We start from the raw sequence: 20,550 nt of genomic DNA, 5'->3' as shown, positions 1-20,550 counted from the left end.
TATCTGTTTACGTATTGGATATTACGTCATCGACTCCTAGGATAGGTCTCCTGTAGTAGTCGCTTCAACTCGGCTGGTTGTAGCGGACTTAAGGTGCCCACTTCCTGCGACTCGCCTCGCCTTCTGGTGTAGACCTTGAAGATCGTGGTGACGAACCAATTTAATTTTGTTAAGTTCGCCAAAGTAAGGACTTCATGTCTAAATTTTTCTTCTATTATTATCTTTTTTTTCTTGGTTTAGAAATGAGAAAAAGTGGCTGGGTAAATCAAACTATTGAGTTGAGTTGATACGTTTATAAAACCACAAACACTAATTAATAAATATTCATCAAGACGAAAGAAACATATCAGCCTGGTTAGCTCAATCGGTAGAGCATTTGACTCTTAAACATCATAAGGTCAATCAAAAGGTTGCGGGTTCGAGCCCCGCATCGGGCTTTAATTTTTTGTTAGATTGAACGGTTCTTTTTTTCTTTGTGATAAGGAAGGTTTATTGTTCAATGCAATTCCAATGTTTTCTCTCAATTCTAGTGAGCTACTCGATTGATCATGATCTGTATTTGAAGTCAGTGTAAATCACACCAACGATTCAATATTTTATCGCTCGTGGGTGCACATAGAGTTGCGGAACGTCACTCACGCGAATAAAAAGATAAGCAAGCCCAACCATTGATTACACAGGATCACATCCATGTCTTTCTCTCCTAATTTACCACCAAATGAATACCTCGATCTTTTGTCTGAAGCAAAGCATTCCATAGAAACTAAATTGCTGCTGTGTACTGGAACACCTCTAGCAAATCCACGGGTTCTCATCATATGCGGGTCTGGGTTGGGAGGTATCGCTGATATCTTGCACAACGAGCCCAAAGTTGAGATAAAGTATGATGAGATTCCAGGATTCCAGACGTCCACTGTAGCTGGTCATGCTGGGAAACTTATTTTGGGGCTCATCGGGGAGAATAAGGTGCCAGTGATTTGTATGGTTGGAAGATTACATTTCTACGAAGGGTATAACTTTCAGCAAACTACCTTTCCGATTAGGTTGTGCAAGAAGTTGGGAGTTAAGACTGTTGTGGTGACAAATGCTGCTGGTGGCATCAATGAGAATTACAAGCCAGGCGATCTTATGATCATTAATGATCACATCAATCTTCCGGGGCTTGCAGGGTTCCATGCTCTTCGCGGGCCTAACTTGGAAGAGTTTGGTCCTCGGTTCCAGCCAATGTCGGACGCATACAGCCATTCTTTACGTAAACTCTTTTTTGAGACAGCCAAGAGCCTCAAAGTCACACGCAGAATCTATGAAGGCACATACTTCTTTGCTGCGGGCCCAACTTTTGAGTCTAGGGCCGAAGTTAGAATGATCAGAACCTTGGGGGGCGACGCAGTGGGAATGTCCACTGTACCAGAAGTTGTCGTGGCGCGTCACTGCGATATGGAAGTGTTGTCTTTATCTTTAATTACCAATGCCGGTGTTGGCGAGAAGCCTCCTAGCGTTTATGACGAGAAGCCAAAGGCTTTGAGCGACGGCATGGCCTCTCACAGTGAGGTTTTGGAGAGCGCAAGCGAGGCATCAAAAGACGTGCAGCGTATTTTCGAGGCCACTATCAACGAATTGTAGTCGATGTGGGGGGCTACTGGACACTGAGGTTACTAGTCTATTCACACACAACCCAAACAGTCATGCCCAAATAGGGACGTATAATATCTTTTAGATATCTATTTGATCCACTATCTTTTGTACATTCTTATCTTACTGTTCGACCTCTCCAGCTGATTCCCACTTCCCTTGCAAGTTTTCTTTCCACAAGCTGACCTTATTGTCACCGCCCGAAACCGCCAATATGTTTCCCGATAAGGACCACGACGCTCTCCAACACACATCTGGGAACTTCTCTTCAGTCAATGGCTGCTTCTGCCACACTCCGTTACTATCCTGTGACCAAATGAGCACAGTGCGGTCTTGAGAAGCCGTGGCAATGTACGAGCGTACTAAGACTGAAGGAGACCACGAGACATCACGGACCCAGTCAGTATGGCCATCCAATTTCGCCTCCTCCACGTAGTGTCCGGTGGCGGTGTCAAACCTCCAGATCTTGGCCAAGCTATCTGAGCCACACGTGACAAACCTCCGTTGTGGCTGAGTTGTTTGATTAGGGCCGTGGTCTTTTCCTCCCGTCACAGGCGCCCAGGACGCGGAATTGACACCAATGGCATGTGCATCGAACACCACATGAGATGTAGTCCCGTCCTCATTGAAGTCAACAACAGATACTTTACCATCAGAGGAAGTGCATAGTAAAACAGCACCCAATTCATGTGGTGCCCACAGGACCGAGTTGACACTGGCCTGATGTATGGAGTGTTCAGCGATTATGGACCATTGCTGGGTTTCAGGCTGTTCTTTCCAAATGATGGCCCTGCCATCATACGAGCAGGAAGCCAAAATAGAACCAAACTTAGGGTGTGCCCAGGCCACTTGCCAAACGGGACCATCGTGTCCAATCAAAGTTTCGACCAACTTGTAGTTGTCGGTGCCTTCGATCTCGAAGATCTTTATCGTCTTGTCGGAGGAAGAAGTGGCTAGCTTTTTCCCATAGTAATCTAGCACAGCATCGTGTATCAAGTCTTCATGTGCATCGGTAATTGTAACCATTCTTGTGTGAATTCTAGCTTGCGGCTTCCACTTAGTTCAGCACGACGACTGTGGGCAACGTTATGGCGGACGTGTTTGAAGCTAAGACCCGTACACCACAATGTAATCTGATTGTTGGATTTGATGCAGCTGTTTCTGTGATACATCTTTCTCTCACCTATATGCTAGATTTAGTTCGTGCTCTACCCTAATAATTCCGGTCTAGTATTCTGGTTTCCGAGTACTTGATCATGTATCTTCGACGCACCGTGTTCGCTGAATCCGACCTTTTAATATGGCCGCGGGTCTCGCACCATATGCTTGGTGCGTCTGAAACTTAAGCTAAAGATACCAAGGCAGAAGTCTGAATTATTAGTCATGGATAAGCCACACAATATACACGACAGTATACAAAAGCTATCTACTATTTTGCACTCGCAGATATGTGAAGCAGATGCCCAGATCAAGTCGTTGGAGCAGAATGTTCAACTACTATCCCGGGGCCAGGTCGTTAGTGATACTACGGAACTAGAAGATGATATTCCATCAGATGACGAAGATATATTCATCTATGAGTTGGAAAAATCTCGCCTCCAACTTGTCATGGATATTCAGGAAGAGAATTACATTTCGCAAAAGCTCAAGGAAATGGTCGGCGAGTGCGAGACATTAATGTCAAGTGTCAAGAGGTACTACAACAGCTTTCACAAAAGCAGACTGCAAGAAACTCTCGGGTATGAGGTAAAAGAATTCGATGGTACAGCACTAGAACAAATTAAGAATCTATTGCGTGTCAACACTTCCAGATTAGAAGCATCACAGTCTGCACTCTACAATAACGCCATGAAAGTACTAGAGGTAATCGAGTCCGAGGAAACCCATTTGCTCGCGCCAAAGTCTCAAGAGGCTCTTTTAAAAGTGATCCAACAATTGAATAAAAAGTTCAATGATCTTACCGAGAAAGGCGTATAGTTCCTGTGATTTCCTGCAGAACGTACATTGATAAACTATGCAGCCTCTTCGCTGTTATCTGAACTGAACTGACTTGGGGCTCCATCTTGCGGCTCCCGCTCAATGATTTTGTAAATCTTTCTGATATATTTTCTGTTGGGATCGAGTTTCCTGTACTGACCCCTAATTCTGTCCAAGTTCATCTTCGATCTGTCAAAGTGAAACAATTGCAAAATCATCAATGCGATTTGATATAAGAAGACAATGAATTGCCGAATGCACAAGCTGCTTTTGCTGCTGAATTTTTCTTCATCATGCAACTGATCCGCACCTGTGAGTGACTTGACTATTTGAAGCTTTTCGTCACGATCTTCGAAAACACAGTCGAATTTTGCGGAGTGCAAAACCCGGTTTATAATAGAGTCAAGTTTAGTCATGCTTTCGGAATGCAATTTAGACTCAAAAATTTCCAAATGCTCATCCAACTCATCAATTTTCTTGAGAAGATCCCTTGAGCGAAAAGCCATCTTGTCCAAGTTATCGGCAAGGTCCTTCATTCTAATATCGAGAACAGCCCCGTACTCAGACTCGAATCGCAGCTTTCGATGTACCATGATAGAGTGTGAGTTCAGAATTTTTTGTAGCTCGAGATTTATGAGCTTTTCTTTCGGTGCAACCTCGGTTGAAAGTGTATTCTCGCATCCCTTCCTTAAATTCTCCAACAGAATGGCGCGAGACACCTCAGATAGATAATCCATTCGTGTTCGTTCATGAGAAATTGATGTCGAAAAATCATTGAAGAAATCTTCTAAAATCGAAAAGCTAACAGCTCTCTTCGAGTATCGATTATGGGCTCTGAGACCGTGGCCATCTGGTTGCGTAGCTGTAATCGTTCTAAGATTTGACTCACCGAATGATTTCACGAATGGATACGAATTTCTCCGACTTAAGGAGCTGATATCGCGCTTTTCCGCTACAATATCAGAAGAGTTGCAATTTGTATCCGTGTTCATTTCAAGAGGAGACAGACTATCTGATAGTTTTCGTAATTCGGAATCCAAAAGGGAGCCATATGTTTCATGCCTCGCTGGAGGGTTTTGAAATTCATTTGCTTGAGATTCATTTGTGTCTGACTTTGTTGTAGTCTTACGACTCTGAAAGGTAAGCTTCATTCTTCCAAGACGACCTGATTTATCGGCTACTTGGTGAAGATCTTGATTGGCGGAAAACGCATCACAAAAGCTAAGAAAAGTATACCCATCGTTGTCGCCCGAAATGAAGCTCGAATTTGGTTCTTTTTCTCCACTCACCTGACCAATAGCTAATTTGACATCACTTGGCGAAAGCCCAACCCACAATCTTTGTAATACTTTTCCAACGATACATTTTTTTGAAAATAATTCGATGTCGGTAGTCTCAATATCTGCAGGTACAAGATTATCCGAGAGTTTGAAGCCTATTTTGTTTCTTAATTTAGTGGTTGGCTTGGTGAGCGAAGTATCCGCGTACAAATCATCCTGATCTTCTTTAACCATGATATGATCTTGTACAGTGTTCTTCACCACATTTGTGAGTTTTTTTAGCTCCTTAGAATAATATATCTTATTTCTGCGATACGCAGAAGCGGCTTGACCTGGTAGAGAAGCACTTGAATTGTTTTTAGCTCCAGATGGACTAACATACGATTGATCAAAGAAAGTGGCCAGCTCTGTGTCGTCAAAAGATAGCTCATTCCCAAAAGGAGAATAAAAAGACTTCGATTTTTCCGACAGAGCGTTTTGATTCGTGTAATAAAACAATCTTGAGAGTGTGAGTAAATTCAACTTTCTTCTTTTTTCGATTTTTACTTGTTTTTGAAAGTGGCCAATAGATATCAAGAAGCTTTCTGCTTCAAACGGATCTTTGGGGACATCACATCCGCCAATCAACTGCAATCTAAGTTTCACACTGACCGTTAAACTAATGATGGCAGCGACCGTTTTTGAACATAGCACTCCTGATTTGTGATTTGGTTTGGAATTGAAGTGAGGTAATCCAACAAGATTCCACCAGTTTTTTATAGCATCTTCAGTCTTATGACAGAGTAATCCATCAGCATATTTCGCATCAAGAAGATCGAAATAGAAGAGGCAAGTTTGAATTATGTTGACTAATTCTAGAATTGCAAATTGAATGGGAACAGACTCGTTGAGTATACAGTACATTTGCCTGAATTTATCTTCCGAAGCATCAGAAACCTTTTCTGCCAACAAAGAAAGAGAACGGCCCCCGCATTTGAGTTTCTTTAGATTGGAGTTCACCATGTATCTGTGTCCAACGGCACGAACATCACCTTCGGGGATTGGAATCAAGAACAAATTATGTGGCATGGCAGAGATATTTGTCACCAATAAATATGCGGCGATATCTGAACCATCCTCGACAACGGAGGAGTTAGAGGGATTAGCGTTTGGTACCAGATCCATCCGCTTAAATGTCGCATGGTTGAGGAGAAGCTCATTCAAATATTCTTGGAACCTAGGGGGATAATTCCTGGATTGTTTTTTAGTGGTGGTGAATTTGCAGACTTTCACCTTCGAGTGTGAATTTCCCGTGAAGACAGACGCAACAGAACCGATCTTCCGGTCTCTAATCCACTGGTCAACAAGATAAATTTCAAACCCATTAGCTTCTGTCTTTTCCAAAATATGAAACTCATTGAGCGACACGAAGTCCCTACGGAAATAATCCACGGCTTTGAAGTCCGGGAAAATATATGTAATGAGATCTTTGCTTGTGCTGAAGACGGCTTCGTGGGAGCCCATTCTTTTGCTTGGAACATTTGGACCGATGTCCCCAAGATCTTTAGAAATTCTTTGGATCAGCTGGTCATGAGAAGTACCACCAAGGTTGCTGACATTTTTTGATGCTGACATTTACTCGTGGCGTTTGCATGAGCAGGTGTACCGTTAACATTCGGCTTTTCTGGAGCTGTGCGCAGTATATTGGGCACATGACCTCATGAGAGTTGAAGAGGGGAATGATAAGCACAAGCTCGAGAAAAATTCAAAAACTTTGTATGAACTTTCTCCGCGATTCAGCCGAAATAGCCTGGTCTCCTTGAAATCATCTATATATCGAGTATACGATTCTAATCATGTGCTTCTTTAATGTATTCGCCTACCTGCAACATATGACATATTTTGATGTAGGAGAGTGGGGACAGGGGAGATAGGAGAGGGTAAGAATAGGAGGAAAAGGGAAGAATGAGCTTATGTAAAAAAAAAAGAAAAAAAAAAGCTTATAATCACAGCTGTTGAATGCGAGAGTATCAAATGCAGCATAATCCATTGGTGATGAAAATGGAGGTTCCAACAATACGACGAAAATTCACATGTAGCTTCTGCGAAAAAGTAGAACCGACGAACAATACAAAAGATCATGCAGTGAAATATAGAGTCAGTCTTATGAAAAGAATCGGGTAAAAGAAAAGTGAGGTGTATCATAACGTAGTTGTCATAAACAAAAATCTCAAAAAGTGCCACAGAACAAATATTGTCTAAAAAGGTAGTGGAGAATAAAGCAGAGAGTTGCCGACCAGCCAAAGCATAATATTGCTTATATACCGCTTTTTTCTTTTTCTTTCCAACTCAATCCGTGGGCTTTAGGTCACCGACATTAAAATTCGTAATTGAGTTGGATAAGCGCACCAAATTAAATACACGCTATTAATGATCGCAATTCAACCAGTCAGTTTGTCGGAAACGAGTTGGACAAAGCACGTCGTTTATTTTCGAGCAAGAAGTGGAATTGCTCAATTCTTAAGACTATGCATACGCACGAACACTGAAAGCACCTGGAAGTCTGTACTAGTATTACCAGGATGCTAGATTACTCAGTAAAACATGCAAATGATAAGTGTGAAAAATTAAACGCTGGTTGTGTTCACGAAGAATTATACTCTGGTTGTGTTCATGAAGAATTATACTTTTCTAATTATTCGAAGGTAGATTATACTGTGGTAATGCTGCAAGCTATCCAATCTTACTTTTAAATTTTGCTGGTTCTCGCGTAACATGGGAAATCACGGTCAGATGGTACCACGTGAATACTCCCTCATACATTGAGTTGAAAGCGCATAAATAATTATCCAAAATGAGAATCCAGATGTGCGCATGTGGCACACTAAACAAGTTTCTGAGGTAGAGAACAACAACTCATGCCTTAAATCATCTAACAACACATGTCCGACATGAATAACTGACGCAGTACTTCGAGGCGGTGCGTATAGATACTCTTCATTGTGAGAGGCGTACGGTAATCAAAAAAAGAACATTGTATATATGACCTTCAGCACAAGCAATATGTGCTAATCAAACACAGACCTGCCAATTATTACACTGGCCCAGCTGCTTCAAATTACATGGTGTTCTCTTAAGGGTTATTCTTTATTGAATTATTGAAAGGAAATGAAGAGAATTGTATGCAATAGCAAATTCATTCTGTCTTGCTTAGGCTCACCTTGGTTTACCCATCGCAAAAAATTATGGATATCAACAATTCCAAAAGTTCTCGGATCGTACCTAAGCTCATCCATCTTGAGGTGACCAGGTGAGCGGTTATCTTGCCCATCTCGATGGCAATTTTCGAAAGTTAAATATCAAGCACAGAGAGCCAAGAGAGTGTTTCTATGAGCCAGATCGCAATTTCACACTATGACGCAACACGAGCTTTTAGGCAGAGATGCGGACTTCACGGACTGTGCTTTTCTATGTCTGCTCGGGAGACTTCCGCCTTGCATCTGCTCATTACCGTTCGCGTCGGTGACTTCAGTTTTAGTCGACTCTGCAGCCTGCTGCTTTTGCAATTCTTTCTGTTGTTTCTTTTCTGCACTCGCCTGTGCATCTTTGCGCATTACTTGCCTAACCACATCGACAAATGCTTCGTCCACGTTGGTCTTGTACATGGCTGAAGTCTCATAAAATGGAACAAGGCCCCACTGCTGAGACACGTTCATACCATCGTCTATGGATATAACACGGTCTTCATCTAAGTCACACTTGTTACCGATCAAAACCATGGGAACGTTTTCTGAGTCTTTGATACGCAAGACTTGTTCTCTCAATGCTAGTAATTCTTGCAAGGAATTTTCATCCGTTACAGAGTACACCAAGAGAAAGCCTTTGCCTGACTTTATGTATAATTCTCTCATTGCAGTGAACTGGGCCACGCCGGCCGTGTCCAATATCTCTAAGTCGCAAGCCCTGCCATCGACCTCGATTTGTTTTCGATAAGAGTCTTCAATAGTGGGATCGTAGCTTTCAACATAGACACCTTGAACAAATTGTACAGTGATGGAAGACTTTCCAACACCACCAGCTCCCAAAACAACAATTTTATAGTCTTTCAAACATGTTAGTATGCCGATCAAAAGTAAATGTATACAATACGGGCTCGTGTTCTGATCCACATATAGGCCTCTGTCATTCCCCTAGACACGCCAAATCGGTAGACGAAAATTACTACATACCTCTCATGATGCGTGACGAGACAATTGTGGTATCTGGCGAATACTTGGTTTGGAAAGCTTTTTCTTCGGCAGCTTTTTTCTTCATTCTGCCGTTGGGTTCGCCTAGAAACGTATGCGGGTTCGCGCGCATACTGTGAGCCTCGCAGATAAGCAAGGGCACAGTGTCGACCGGGCGCCGCAAAGCATACGTTTCAAGTGAATTCTGCTGTTAAAACAAAATGAACAAGACATGAGCAAAAGTAGAAATCCTTTATATATATGTATAGAAATATATATATCTTACATAAATGAGCGAAAATCTCTTTTCACCCATTGCCACTCCAACGATTCCACAATGAAACAAGTCCCATGGTTTGCAGAATTGGCAGACTTGTGAGTTCAGTACGCGCATAAATGGCGAAATATATTCAATACCCTAATAAATAGGTGCATACTTTGTAGAACACTTTACCAGGTATTTCAGGCTCTTTCAATTGTTTTTTAAGCGATTAATTAAAACCACCTGTATGGAATAGTGAAGAACTCTCGAAGGATTCCCAAGTCAAATACTGTTTCATCTAAATTCGCTAGTTTAGCTTCATTGTTTTGGAAGTAACCGATACACAATAAAGACACTGTTGTAAATTACGAGCGAAATTTGCTTCGCTTCAGTTTATGCTCACTACGTTTTTATGGAATAAGAAACTTGCAATTGAATACTTAAATGGAAGAACGCATATACCAAGCTCAAGAATGACCACTAGCATGCTCATAAGGGCAAAATATTCTTCTCCGGGCCTATGGGCGTGATACCATGTGGATTTATAGCGATGTGAGACTTGGTATAGTGTTTCTTGATGTGCTCGAAATTCGTGGTTTCCTTGAAACCTGGGATTTTCCAGTACAACAATCTCAACCAGTCGTGGATGTAAGGATAATCGTGCCTTATCATCTTCCAGTTACACTTGAAGTGCTGGTGATAGACAGGGTCAAATCTGACTATGGTGGTGAATAACCTCACGTCAGCTTCTGTCAATTGGTTTGCAATCAAGAACTTGTTTTTGGGGTCCTTCTCCTGGTTACTTCTAAGGATACTCTCAACCTTGTCTAGGTGAACAAACAAGTTACGGGCTTCCTTCTCGTACACATCCTGATTGGTCGCAAATCCTGACATGTAAACACCGTTGTTAATATTGTCGTAGACCCAAGAGTTGAGCTCGTCAATTTGACTTCGCAACTCTGCAGGGTAGAGATCAACGTCTGCATTCTTGGAGTCAATGATGGAATTGAACTCGGAGTTCAACATTCTTAAAATCTCGCTGCTTTCGTTGTTGACAATAGTCTGCAACTTCTTATCCCAAAGTACGGGCACAGTGAATCTTCCGTTGTACTTTGGGGCTGCTTTGTAGTAAAGTTCCTTGATCCTGCCAAAACCATACAAATGATCCACCGTTCCGAAAGACTCATCGCCTGCGCTTGTTTGTTTTAATTCGTCCTCAGTAGGGAATCTCCAACCTTTATCGTCCATGTGCCAATGGACAACAGAGACAGAGATTAATGGGGCCAAACCCTTGAGAATCCTAGTGACAAGAGTGCGGTGAGCCCAAGGACAGGCATAAGATACATATAGATGATAACGCTTGGCCTCTGGTGGGAATTTTGCACCGACCTTGCTCGAGATGAAGTCACGAAATTGTGAGGCTTGTCTCTTATAGGCACCGTCTTTATCGGCGAACTTTAAGATTTCGAGTTTCGGAAAAGAGTTAGTAATGTTACCAATAATCGAGAGAGCGATAACGACGTACTTCTGACATTGCTGTGGTGGTGTATTTTGCTTCTTTGGCTTGTCATGAATCGTGGGGGCAGCAAGGGCTATATATACTCCGGGGTTGCTTAGATATGCGCGGCTCCGAGTTACAAATATTGACGTAACGGAATTAGTAAAAAGCGACAAAGGTGAGGGTGAAATGTGCGGGTTTTCACCCCAGAGGTAGTAGCGCCAAGAAAGCTCAATGGCTCGTTCCAGTTTAATCTTTTCCCTTTCTGAAGATGATTCTAAAAACTTCTTCGGTCTACACTGATGCATGTTGATGCTTTCCACTATATGAATCAAGAGCGTTACAAACTCTCAATTTGTCCGATCAATCCGCTCCCCGACAATAAAGTAAGCTCACCTAATTGTTGGTTTCTGCATTTGTCTTAGTTGTGTGTAAATATGCGGTTGTGCCGAATTATTATCCCAAATTGAAGTACATCACAAGTACATCCGTACAAGCGCAAGGTGTTGAAACTTTATCACACCAACACGGTAATACCAAGCTAAGTACCTAATTAATCCTATAGTTACTGCTGAAAATATCATTCATTTTATCGCCAATATTTCCCGTGTTTGTATATTCATGTGCAAGTTTGTCATCTTTAAATTCCGCGTGATGAGGATTTCATCTTGGCTTGCTCGCTGTGTGTGGCGCTACCGAGCTAGAGCCGCGAGCGACCGCCCTACTTTGTATAGGACTTCTGGCCTTTATACAACGCATCGCAGGTCATCGCGCGCAAAACATAAGTGCGTTTTCATCAGATGCCCTGGCCGGCTGAACTGTACACCAACATCAAGCACTAACCTCATCTCATCTGCTTAGCAAAATTATTTTGCATGGCGGCATCAGTACCTATCGTGCCAAACCCACCACAGTTTAATCCCCTAAGACCTTTCCACGCAATCGTCTACGTCCGAAAGGCGAAACACGCCGTTTTGAGGCTCTTCTCACATAATGTCTTCAACTCCAAATAGCTCCATTTCCAACGATGGAAAAAGCCCGACATACGCGCTGGACCAAGCACACACAAGCCTCCAACCACCATATGGGCTGCGACTGGGCACGATCCTGACTCTTCCCCCGCCGCAAAAGGCGCCCCTAGTTACTGGGACAGCCGCGTCGCAGATCTACCCTCATCCATTAAACTACCCCAGCCAGAATCTCGGCGCTCAGCTGCTTCCCAACATAAAAGCACCGCCTCTGAAATTTGGATACCCAGCGGTAGACTCGTTCAACTACCCGTCCTTGAACCAACCACAAGGGCCTGCCACCCCAAAGCTTCCGCAGCTCCCACAGGTTTCGCTACAAAACCTACCGCAAACCAGCTTTCCGTTATCGACACCAAAATTCCCTGCCGTCAACGACAAAGCGTTGCTGCAAGTCTTCCAGCCTCCTCAAGGCATTTTCCAAGCGTTTGCACCCCAGAACCATCTGCTTCCGCCGCAGTTTCCTACACAGAGTCTCGAGGTCAAAAGTCTCGTAGCGAACGGGAACACCACCCTTAATACATCTTCAGAACCAGCATACTCCAAGCAGATCCGGTATTCTTCATCGGATTCTGAAAATGAAAAATCTCCCCAACAAGACGGATACAACCATACTCCTAAATTCATTCATTCTAAACATTCTAAAGCATCCAAAGACGCCAAGCTGAACAGGTTGAAGTTCACAAGCGCTCTGACACCTGAATACAAGCCGTTTGTATGTGCCTCTGAGGGTTGCAACTGGTCCTTTGCTCGAAAGTCCGATTTGCGGAGACACGCTAAGTCGCACATCGCCCCAGGATTTCATTGTCCATATTGGAAGAATGACCCCACATGTCACCGAAACGGCGGATCTTTTAGCCGATTAGATGTGTTGAAAAGACACTTACGCTTGGTGCATTACATCAAAGACAAGGACAAAGCTCATAGCGCCGCAGACCCAGGATGGTGCAGAGCGTGCCAAAAATTGTTTCTGACCTCCAAAAGTTTTATTAGTCATTGTGAGGATTGCGCCAGTCAGGTTGCTCCAGCTGAGTGGAAAGCAAACACCTCTCCAAAAGAACAGACCAGTGTGGCAGATGAATAATACTTGAATCTCCGTCACATTTTCTAATTTCTTAAATGCACGTTTACGACCCACTTACTTACTTATAAAGCTCCACCTTCAATTCTCAGTAACTTCCTCGTCCTCATCACGTGCCTCATTATCGAAGAAGTCCAAAATGGCACAGTTGGGGTGTATTATGTACACCGTCCGCGTCGCTTGCTGTCCCTCCACAAAGCCATCATCCATCATGTTATCTTCGTTTATGTTCAGGGTCACGCTCATTAGAATCTTGTCCTTTTCCAACTTTCTCAAAAGCTTGTATGCCAATTCTCGTTCGTAAAGAAACTCCTGTTCCGTATGAAGATCGTCCTCCTTTTGCTCCAAATACCACTTCACGATGTCTGTTCTTGCGAGTCCGCTGCCCCCATTTGCGTCCTCCTCAGATATTTTTTTCACCACAAGATTCATCATCGCCACGTATTTGTCGTAGGTAATAGTGACCTTCGGACGCTTTGCTGCGTTCGGATCAACCTGGCCCTGTGTGGAGGCCTGGTTCAAGAATCCATCATCGCGGGTGTCTATTTGGTCGCCTCCATCCCCGTCAAGAATTTCTTCTTCATCGAGTGGTGGCACTTGCACATCGTCATCCATTTGCACATCATCCATTTCAACTCGAATAATGGACAGACGCAACAAACCATAAGCTTCTGAGACAAAGGCGGGGGTGATTTCCTCTGTGCAATTTGCTCGAGCTATGGCCTCACATAATCTGACCATGGACTCCAACTGTCTAACAGTAATTCTGTAGGACGACCGGCCAAGACCCTGGGCGTCATCACTTCTCAATTGCTTGTACTTGGCAACCAACAAGTCTCTCGCTCCCTTCGTCATTCTTGGCTTGAAAGTTTTAGCATACTTGATATACTTTGACAATTGTTCAGCGGAGTATGGTGGGTCAATGGCCTCGTCCCTGAGCATGTGTAAATCGACGATGTGAGATGCTAATTGGGTGTCAACCCGTTCATTGCAATCATCTAAGACCACAAAGAAAAGATCAAATCTTGACATAATAGGAGCTGTCATGTTCAAGTTTGCTCTCAATCCCATTTTTCTATTGTACCTTCCGCCTATTGGGTTGGCTGCAGCCAATATAGACGTGCGAGCATTCAAAGTAGCATGAATACCAGCTTTGGCAATAGAAATAGTCTGTTGTTCCATAGCCTCGTGAATTGCAACCTGATCAGTGATATCCATTTTATCGAACTCGTCAATGGCACAGATACCATTGTCAGCCAACATGAGCGCACCAGCCTCGATTGTGTACTCACCACTTTCTTCGTCTTTCACGACAGCAGCGGTGAGACCAGCAGCAGAGGAAGCTTTTCCCGAGGTGTAGACGGCTCTAGGCGAAAAGCCACAAACATACTTCAAGAACTGCGACTTAGAAGTAGATGGATCACCAACAACACAGATGTTGATATCACCTCTCAAATTGATTCCCTCCACAGTTTTCTTGTGCACACCACCAAGAAGCTGAAGCAATATACCTTTTTTGATTGTCTCGTGACCAAACACTGCTGGAGCAACTGAGCGCACCAACTTATCGTATATATGTTCATCTTTCACCATATCTTTGAGCTGCGAAATTTCTGCGTCAGTCAAAGATCTCAAGAACATCTCTTGTTCGTTGGCACCTTGAAACTCAATTTCTCTTTCGGCCAGTTCAGAACTATCACTCAGTTTGTTCACCAAAGAGCTGATGTGACACGCGTAAAAAGCAAGCTTGTATGTGAGGTCTCTAACACCGAGTGCTTTCAAACCAGTGACACCGGAATTCAAATTGGAAGCTGTGGCAGTATTCTCTTTCATGCTCTGCGCCTTGATTCCCGGCAAACCCAATTGAGAGATATCGGGGATAACGATCTCAGTACCTGTGAACTTACACTTGTCTCCTGGCTTAGCTCGTTCTACAGCTTCACCTCTGATGATAACATCCAAAGTACGAGGCATGGATCCTGTGGGAATCTCGTTGGAGTTTTCCTGAATACGAACCTTCTGCCAGTCAATGAATTGAGACTTGGCCACGTTGAGAGTCCAGTAGCTTTGATTGGTACATGATGGACACGCTGTGGGCTCAGTGAATTTGAAAACCTGTTCAATTCCATCCACTACTGCAGAACACATATCACATGTGAAAGAGCCTCGGTAGAGCTCGGGTCTGACTTCGGAAGTTCTCGTGACAGTGCCAGAGATAGCCATCAAGGATCCAATTTTGTCTGTTCGAATATCTCTGATTCTGTGAGTGACGGGCAAATTGAAAAAGGCAATTTGAAACACTCTTTCGTTGGATGTTGATCCGGAGGAGCTAGAAGAGTCATCGTCGCCTGGCTTTGAGTCCCTTAAGTCTGCTTGGTTCGAGCCGAGCAAGTTCATGAACAACAACGAGGGAGCGTATCTCTTCAAAAGTCTGCGCAAACCTCTCAACAAGAACGGATTAAAGCGATAGTACTGCTCCAAAATTGCCGTGGCCAATGATCCATTCTCTCTGCCAACTAAATGTTGGTAGTCCACGTACAAGGTGCTGTACTCGTACACGCGCATGGTTTCAAGCTGGGCCATATATATTCTGCCTTGCCATTCGTCTTCGGCGGAATCCTCATCGACAAACTCCTCGATGAACTGTTCAAAAGATTCCCGGACTTTCTCTCCTGTAACATCCACGACTTTTGGCACGTCGACGGTTTTTCTCAATGACGCCGGCATTCTCAAGTCTTTTTCACGCGCGGACTGACCTTGCAGAACATCGCTAAACGAAACATTGGGCTGACCACTCAGCGGCGACATGGCAGACCGGCCTAGTGACGAAGATATGTGGGACGAATTGAGAAGATGCGCCGCCTCGGAAGGAATACTTCTGGGCGAAGATACGAAATGAGACATTGGTCAAAATTATTGTTTTTTATATCCAGCAGTGTTTTTATTTTGGTGGGTTCCAAGGCCTTGACAGGATATATGTCTCTCCTGTGGTAAGCTTGATTAAAAGATGTGTTGGCCAAGTTTCTCTCGTGCAGCCTCAAGAAAGTTTGTTGGAAGAAAAGGAGAAAAAAGGACCGCAGATATACAGAACGGGCAAAAAAGATGCGCGAGGACGCGTCCACTTTAACGAATCGGGAAAGATTTGCGCCTGAAGATGCAGTCGCGGTGGTAGACTTTTGACTTTCGAAAATCCAGAGCCCTTGCAAAGGCAATTTAACATGACAATATTCGGCCAGAAAAAGCCAGTCGGCACGCCTCGCTTATTTTCTACTTTTGATTGGAATGTGACCTGGTGGTTTTAGCTTGTCAGAGTATATATTTGTTAGGTGCGATTATGTTCCTCGAGTATCTCCAATGCACCCGTCAATTCAACGTTCAGTGTTTTCAACTACAAAATTTTCTACAAGATCAAGTACATGTATCTTCATATTCTAGTTTCTATGTAATGAAGCTTGAGCGTCAAAAGGCACATCGAAACCTCTTGTTTATTGAGGAGCCTTAGTGGTTCTCAAGTACGGTTTAGTCTTGGTGAAATCGCCAAACTTGGCCTTGGCGTCAGCATCAGAGACAGTTGGTGGGATGATGACATCTTGGCCAGCGGTCCAGTCAATAGGCGTGACAACACCCTTGGCGTCGGTCAATTGCAAGGAGTCGATGACTCTCAACACCTCAGCAGAGTTTCTACCGGCAGAAGCGGGGTAAGTCATGATTAATCTGACCTTCTTAGATGGGTCGATGATGAAGACAGATCTCACGGTGGCAACCATTTGGTTGGCCAACTTGTGGAAGTCCTCCTCGGAAACCATGTCATACTTGAAAGCAATCTCCTTCTTTGGGTCGGCAATGATGGGGAAGGAGAATGGGTTGCCGCCGGTGACATCCTCGATATCCTTGATCCAGGCATTGTGGCTGTCGACGTCCTCAGTAGACAATCCTAAAAGGGTGACATTGCGCTTCTTGAACTCGGGAGCCAACTTGGAGAAAGCACCCAATTCCGTGGTGCACACAGGGGTGAAGTCAGCAGGGTGGGAGAATAGCACAACCCATTGTTTGCTCTTCTCGATGTAGTCGTGGAAAGAAATCTCACCCTTCGTGGTGTTGGCGGTCCAGTCTGGAGCCACGGATCCAATTCTCACTCTTGGCTGTTCCTCGGCCTTGAAGGTCGAGTACAATTGAGTTCTGGCAATTGCCATAGAAGGTCTGGCGAATGCCTGGGGGGCTGCGACGAAGCGGGTGAGTCTGCTGATCATTATATTACTACGAATTTGCGGATAGGTGATTTTGATGGGAAATTTCTCACGAGATTTTCACGGGGAGAAAGGACAGTTGCTACATGCCGGCATCTATTTGCCGTTCTGTTGCTCCATCTCACGTGACTGTCAATCTCCGCACAAGCTCGGCGGATCGTATGTATAGTGAATGTATGTACAGGCCTCACTTTTCGTGTATCATGTTTACGTCAATCCACCCAAGGAAGTCGTCGTCCTGGCCATTGTTGTTGAGCCATCCATGCGATTGTTGCTGGAAAAAATTATCCAACTGATCTGCCATGCCAGACATGGGCGCAGAGTTGGCATTGTACGGGTAGCCTCCTGTGTGCAATCTCGCGTCTTCAAATTGCACCGGTGCGTTTGCAATATCCATGTTGTCTTTGGTCATGGCCAGGTACAGTGCCAATTCCATCTGAGTTTGTTTTGGTTGTGAAAACTCAGCCTCAACACTTTGCATTTCAGCGCCTGCCACAGGAAACTGCGAGGGCGCACCGCTGTCATATTTTACCGAATTCGCATCCTTCGTGCTACCTGTTGCCTCGAGCATCGCGAGGGGAATACCATTGATTTCAAGCGGCTTATTCGATCCATGTTGATGGGTACTTCTGGCTTGATGTAATGCCTGGTCGGTTGGAACCAAAGTTGTAATCGTGGTGCCACTGGGAGTAGTTGTCGTGATAGTTTTGAAATCATCTTTGGTGATTTGATTGTAGAAAGGCAAAGGCTGTGGTCGTGGCCCAACCTCTCCTTCTTCTTCGCCTTCCGCTTTGATTCTTGTCACTTGCTGCTCGCCATTCTTGTTTGCTAGTTTACGTCTTCGAGCTTCATGAATACACCACACCAAATCATAAAAAAGTGATGCGGTCAAATGAGATCTCATGCGACTAATAATGCTGCCGCTAGAATCCGGTGTGCTGTTGGGAATGAAAATCTCGGGGTATGTATATAGCACAATGTTTAAGTCCTCAAGCACCTTAGAGGTTCTTGAAATATCATTTTGAAGATCTTTCCAAGACGATAGCGTATTTCTGAATAATCTGTGCACAGTGACAATAGATTGTCTTGCACTATCCACATATTTATCAATGAGGTAACGCGACAAATGTAATTTGAACAAAATAAACGCCGCATAAGTGAGGGATTGTCTGACATAGATCGGAAGCTCGATCAAAGAGATCGAGTTCAAGCTCAAAATCTGAGATCCTATGGTAATGATTCTGGTGGCTGACGAATATGCTGCGCTCACATATTTGACTTGATCTTCAATTGGGGTTCCCGGTAAAAATGCAAAACAACAGATCATCAATCGTATATAGAGACTGTAAATTTCAACCGAAGAGCCCTCCATCACGTTTAGCTTGAATTTGAGCCGTTCTAGTTCACGGTCGAGTATGTTCAAAGAAGCAGCACGATTCAGTGGCTCGAGTAAACCATCTGATCTTGTGACGGAAATACCCATCACATTTACCAACTTGCACTGGAAAATAGATAGCGAAATCAAAGATCTGAAGTTTGTAGGAAGAGAATAGTCTATTCGAGCATTCTCAAGCAAATAATCAGTGGTGTTGATTGATGGTGGCAAGCCAAGCGTTGAAGCCCAGAAATGATCACAGAAAAATACAGCGAGCCATGATCTAGTGCGCCAAAGGTCAGATTCGGGCCCTAAATCTGCTTGGGTTCTGCTGAATTCTTGAATGAACTCACCACCCCGATGCAATCCCAACTGAAGAGAAAGGTTTTTCGCCAATCCCACAAATCTATAAGAACAGTCGTCCAAAACTTTCTCATTTGGTAATGGCCAAATGGAAAGAATGATTAGCGCCTGGATAACATGTGTGGAGCGTGGAGTTCTAATCCAACAAGTCTCAATGGCCAACTGTTTAATCAAAGACGCCAAAGACATGTATAGGGTGGGTTCCGGCTCAGAGAGGGATGCAGTCAACATGACAGTCCAAAACAAGAGCTGCGAGTTATAATATAGCTGTGATGCACTCCTAGAAGATATTATGGGTAAAAAAGGAACGAGTTTGGTCATGAATTTATCGTGAAGCTCTTCAGCCTTCTTCAAGGGAAGTCTTACATCTCCAAGTATGAATTCAGAATACTCTGGAATGGCACACCCTTCGACATCGGGTGAAGCATTTTCTTTATTTAATGTGTCGATTCTATGAGTCGCGGGTGAGTTGTCTGCCGAATTCACGGCCAATACTTGATTTAAACTTGTGACGGCAGACGTGGGACCAGTTGCATCGTTCACCATAACACCAGAGGGAGACGGGTAATAGGAAGGCACGCGAGAATATCCAAGAGGCGACCTAACATGTCCTGTTATTTGGTCCATTGCGGAATTTGGTGTGTTGCTTGCTGAAAATGGCATTCTATTGGAAAACCCAGGAAAAGACGCCGGATGCGGACCGGATATGCCTGGTTGCAGGAACTGCCGATTGTGCTGGTTTAAAGCCTGTGTCAACAAGTGCTCGTTTTGAGAAAGCGTCTCGATTTTGGCTTTCAACTCCTCAACGTCTCCAATCAACATTTGGATCTGAGAGCCCTTCTTGGGCTTGAACTGGGGATCGATTTCACACTTAAGCCCTAACTTGCTACATCTGGTGCAAGGCGACGGAAAGTTTTGAGATGCGTTGCATTTTATTTTGTGCTGCCGGCAGAACGTGCAACTGGTCACAGGTCTGGCCTGCTTCAGTGAGTGTGAAGCGTCGTGATCTTTGGATTCGCCATCATCTGGAGAAAGTTGCACTGAGTCCATCATGGAGCTTGAGAATGTTGGCGACGGCGAGGACTGCGATTGCTTGGGCCTCTTTGAGTATATTTCTGCGGAAGACATGGACTTCCTTTTGCTCCCCATCATGGAGGCAGGTGCAGCCAGCATAGACCCGGAAGGCTTGGGTAGAATGGACTTCATTTTTGATTTGTCCATTTTAGTGACTTCGTTTTATCGCGGATGGCGTTGAGTGTCCGAGGAGGAGGTTAACACGGCCAGAGAATATATTAACTTGGCCGCTTTATGAAAATGAGATCTTCCAAATTCTTGCGGGTTTTGCTTCGGATATATATGAATGTAAGCTGAACAAAATTTAGGTACTTGCGTCTCAGAGTATATATGGTATTGCTTGTAATTCAAAAAAGCACAGTGAGCGGGAAAGCAAACTGTGTGTGTGTTGATACGGCTGAAGTCTGATTGCAAATGGTGAGCAAAGACCAGCGAAACCGGAGGAGAAAAATTCGACCTAAAACTGCGTGGGGCACCGCGGTTACCCGGTAGTTGATGAAAAAGATAGCTGGATCACGCAGGAGCGCGCCC

At 44.1% G+C, this 20,550-nt stretch overlaps 10 protein-coding genes and 1 non-coding gene across 11 annotated transcripts; 4 read left to right on the top strand and 7 right to left on the bottom strand.

Moving 5' to 3' along the window:
* Positions 1-349: 349 nt before the first annotated feature.
* METBIDRAFT_t39 lies at positions 350-437 on the top strand. Its single transcript has one exon. It is a non-coding gene; the product is annotated as a tRNA-Lys (tRNA).
* A 253-nt stretch (positions 438-690) lies between these two features.
* On the top strand, positions 691-1,623 carry PNP1 (purine-nucleoside phosphorylase; the record flags this gene model as incomplete). Its single annotated transcript, XM_018856434.1, has 1 exon — positions 691-1,623. The coding sequence occupies one exon, from the start codon at positions 691-693 to the stop codon at positions 1,621-1,623; it is 933 nt and encodes a 310-aa protein (XP_018714989.1).
* Positions 1,624-1,755: 132 nt separating this feature from the next.
* Positions 1,756-2,658, bottom strand: SEC13 (GTPase-activating protein; the record flags this gene model as incomplete). Its single annotated transcript, XM_018857006.1, has 1 exon — positions 1,756-2,658. One exon carries the CDS (start codon positions 2,656-2,658, stop codon positions 1,756-1,758), a length of 903 nt encoding a protein of 300 aa, XP_018714988.1.
* Positions 2,659-3,015: 357 nt separating this feature from the next.
* Positions 3,016-3,609, top strand: METBIDRAFT_10642 (uncharacterized protein; the record flags this gene model as incomplete). The annotated part of the gene is made up of 1 exon (XM_018853815.1): positions 3,016-3,609. One exon carries the CDS (start codon positions 3,016-3,018, stop codon positions 3,607-3,609), a length of 594 nt encoding a protein of 197 aa, XP_018714987.1.
* On the bottom strand, positions 3,145-6,774 carry METBIDRAFT_30757 (uncharacterized protein). Its single transcript, XM_018855698.1, has one exon. It carries the CDS (start codon positions 6,501-6,503, stop codon positions 3,645-3,647), a length of 2,859 nt encoding a protein of 952 aa, XP_018714986.1. The 5' UTR covers positions 6,504-6,774; the 3' UTR covers positions 3,145-3,644.
* A 1,047-nt stretch (positions 6,775-7,821) lies between these two features.
* On the bottom strand, positions 7,822-9,150 carry RSR1 (Ras family GTPase). The gene is made up of 2 exons (XM_018858326.1): positions 9,098-9,150; positions 7,822-8,970 (listed from the first exon to the last, which is right to left on the bottom strand). The coding sequence occupies exons 1-2, from the start codon at positions 9,102-9,104 to the stop codon at positions 8,276-8,278; spliced, it is 702 nt and encodes a 233-aa protein (XP_018714985.1). The 5' UTR covers positions 9,105-9,150; the 3' UTR covers positions 7,822-8,275.
* Positions 9,151-9,845: 695 nt separating this feature from the next.
* On the bottom strand, positions 9,846-10,890 carry ECM4 (omega-class glutathione transferase; the record flags this gene model as incomplete). Its single annotated transcript, XM_018858673.1, has 2 exons — positions 9,846-10,811; positions 10,882-10,890. The coding sequence occupies 2 exons, from the start codon at positions 10,888-10,890 to the stop codon at positions 9,846-9,848; spliced, it is 975 nt and encodes a 324-aa protein (XP_018714984.1).
* A 614-nt stretch (positions 10,891-11,504) lies between these two features.
* METBIDRAFT_134544 (uncharacterized protein) lies at positions 11,505-13,002 on the top strand. Its single transcript, XM_018854366.1, has one exon. It carries the CDS (start codon positions 11,848-11,850, stop codon positions 12,961-12,963), a length of 1,116 nt encoding a protein of 371 aa, XP_018714983.1. The 5' UTR covers positions 11,505-11,847; the 3' UTR covers positions 12,964-13,002.
* Positions 12,857-16,006, bottom strand: MCM6 (MCM DNA helicase complex subunit). Its single transcript, XM_018855697.1, has one exon. The coding sequence runs from the start codon at positions 15,862-15,864 to the stop codon at positions 13,042-13,044; it is 2,823 nt and encodes a 940-aa protein (XP_018714982.1). The 5' UTR covers positions 15,865-16,006; the 3' UTR covers positions 12,857-13,041.
* A 260-nt stretch (positions 16,007-16,266) lies between these two features.
* Positions 16,267-17,182, bottom strand: METBIDRAFT_30753 (peroxiredoxin). The gene has a single exon (XM_018855696.1). It carries the CDS (start codon positions 17,151-17,153, stop codon positions 16,446-16,448), a length of 708 nt encoding a protein of 235 aa, XP_018714981.1. The 5' UTR covers positions 17,154-17,182; the 3' UTR covers positions 16,267-16,445.
* A 212-nt stretch (positions 17,183-17,394) lies between these two features.
* Positions 17,395-20,166, bottom strand: SEF1 (Sef1p; the record flags this gene model as incomplete). Its single annotated transcript, XM_018858672.1, has 2 exons — positions 17,395-17,673; positions 17,740-20,166. 2 exons carry the CDS (start codon positions 20,164-20,166, stop codon positions 17,395-17,397), a joined length of 2,706 nt encoding a protein of 901 aa, XP_018714980.1.
* Positions 20,167-20,550: the final 384 nt, after the last annotated feature.

Source organism: Metschnikowia bicuspidata (genome assembly GCF_001664035.1).
Source record: "Metschnikowia bicuspidata var. bicuspidata NRRL YB-4993 chromosome Unknown METBIscaffold_1, whole genome shotgun sequence".
Taxonomy (NCBI): Eukaryota; Fungi; Ascomycota; class Pichiomycetes; order Serinales; family Metschnikowiaceae; genus Metschnikowia; species Metschnikowia bicuspidata.
Note: the sequence above shows the minus strand (reverse complement) of the source record. Positions and strands in the feature narration are given on the sequence as shown.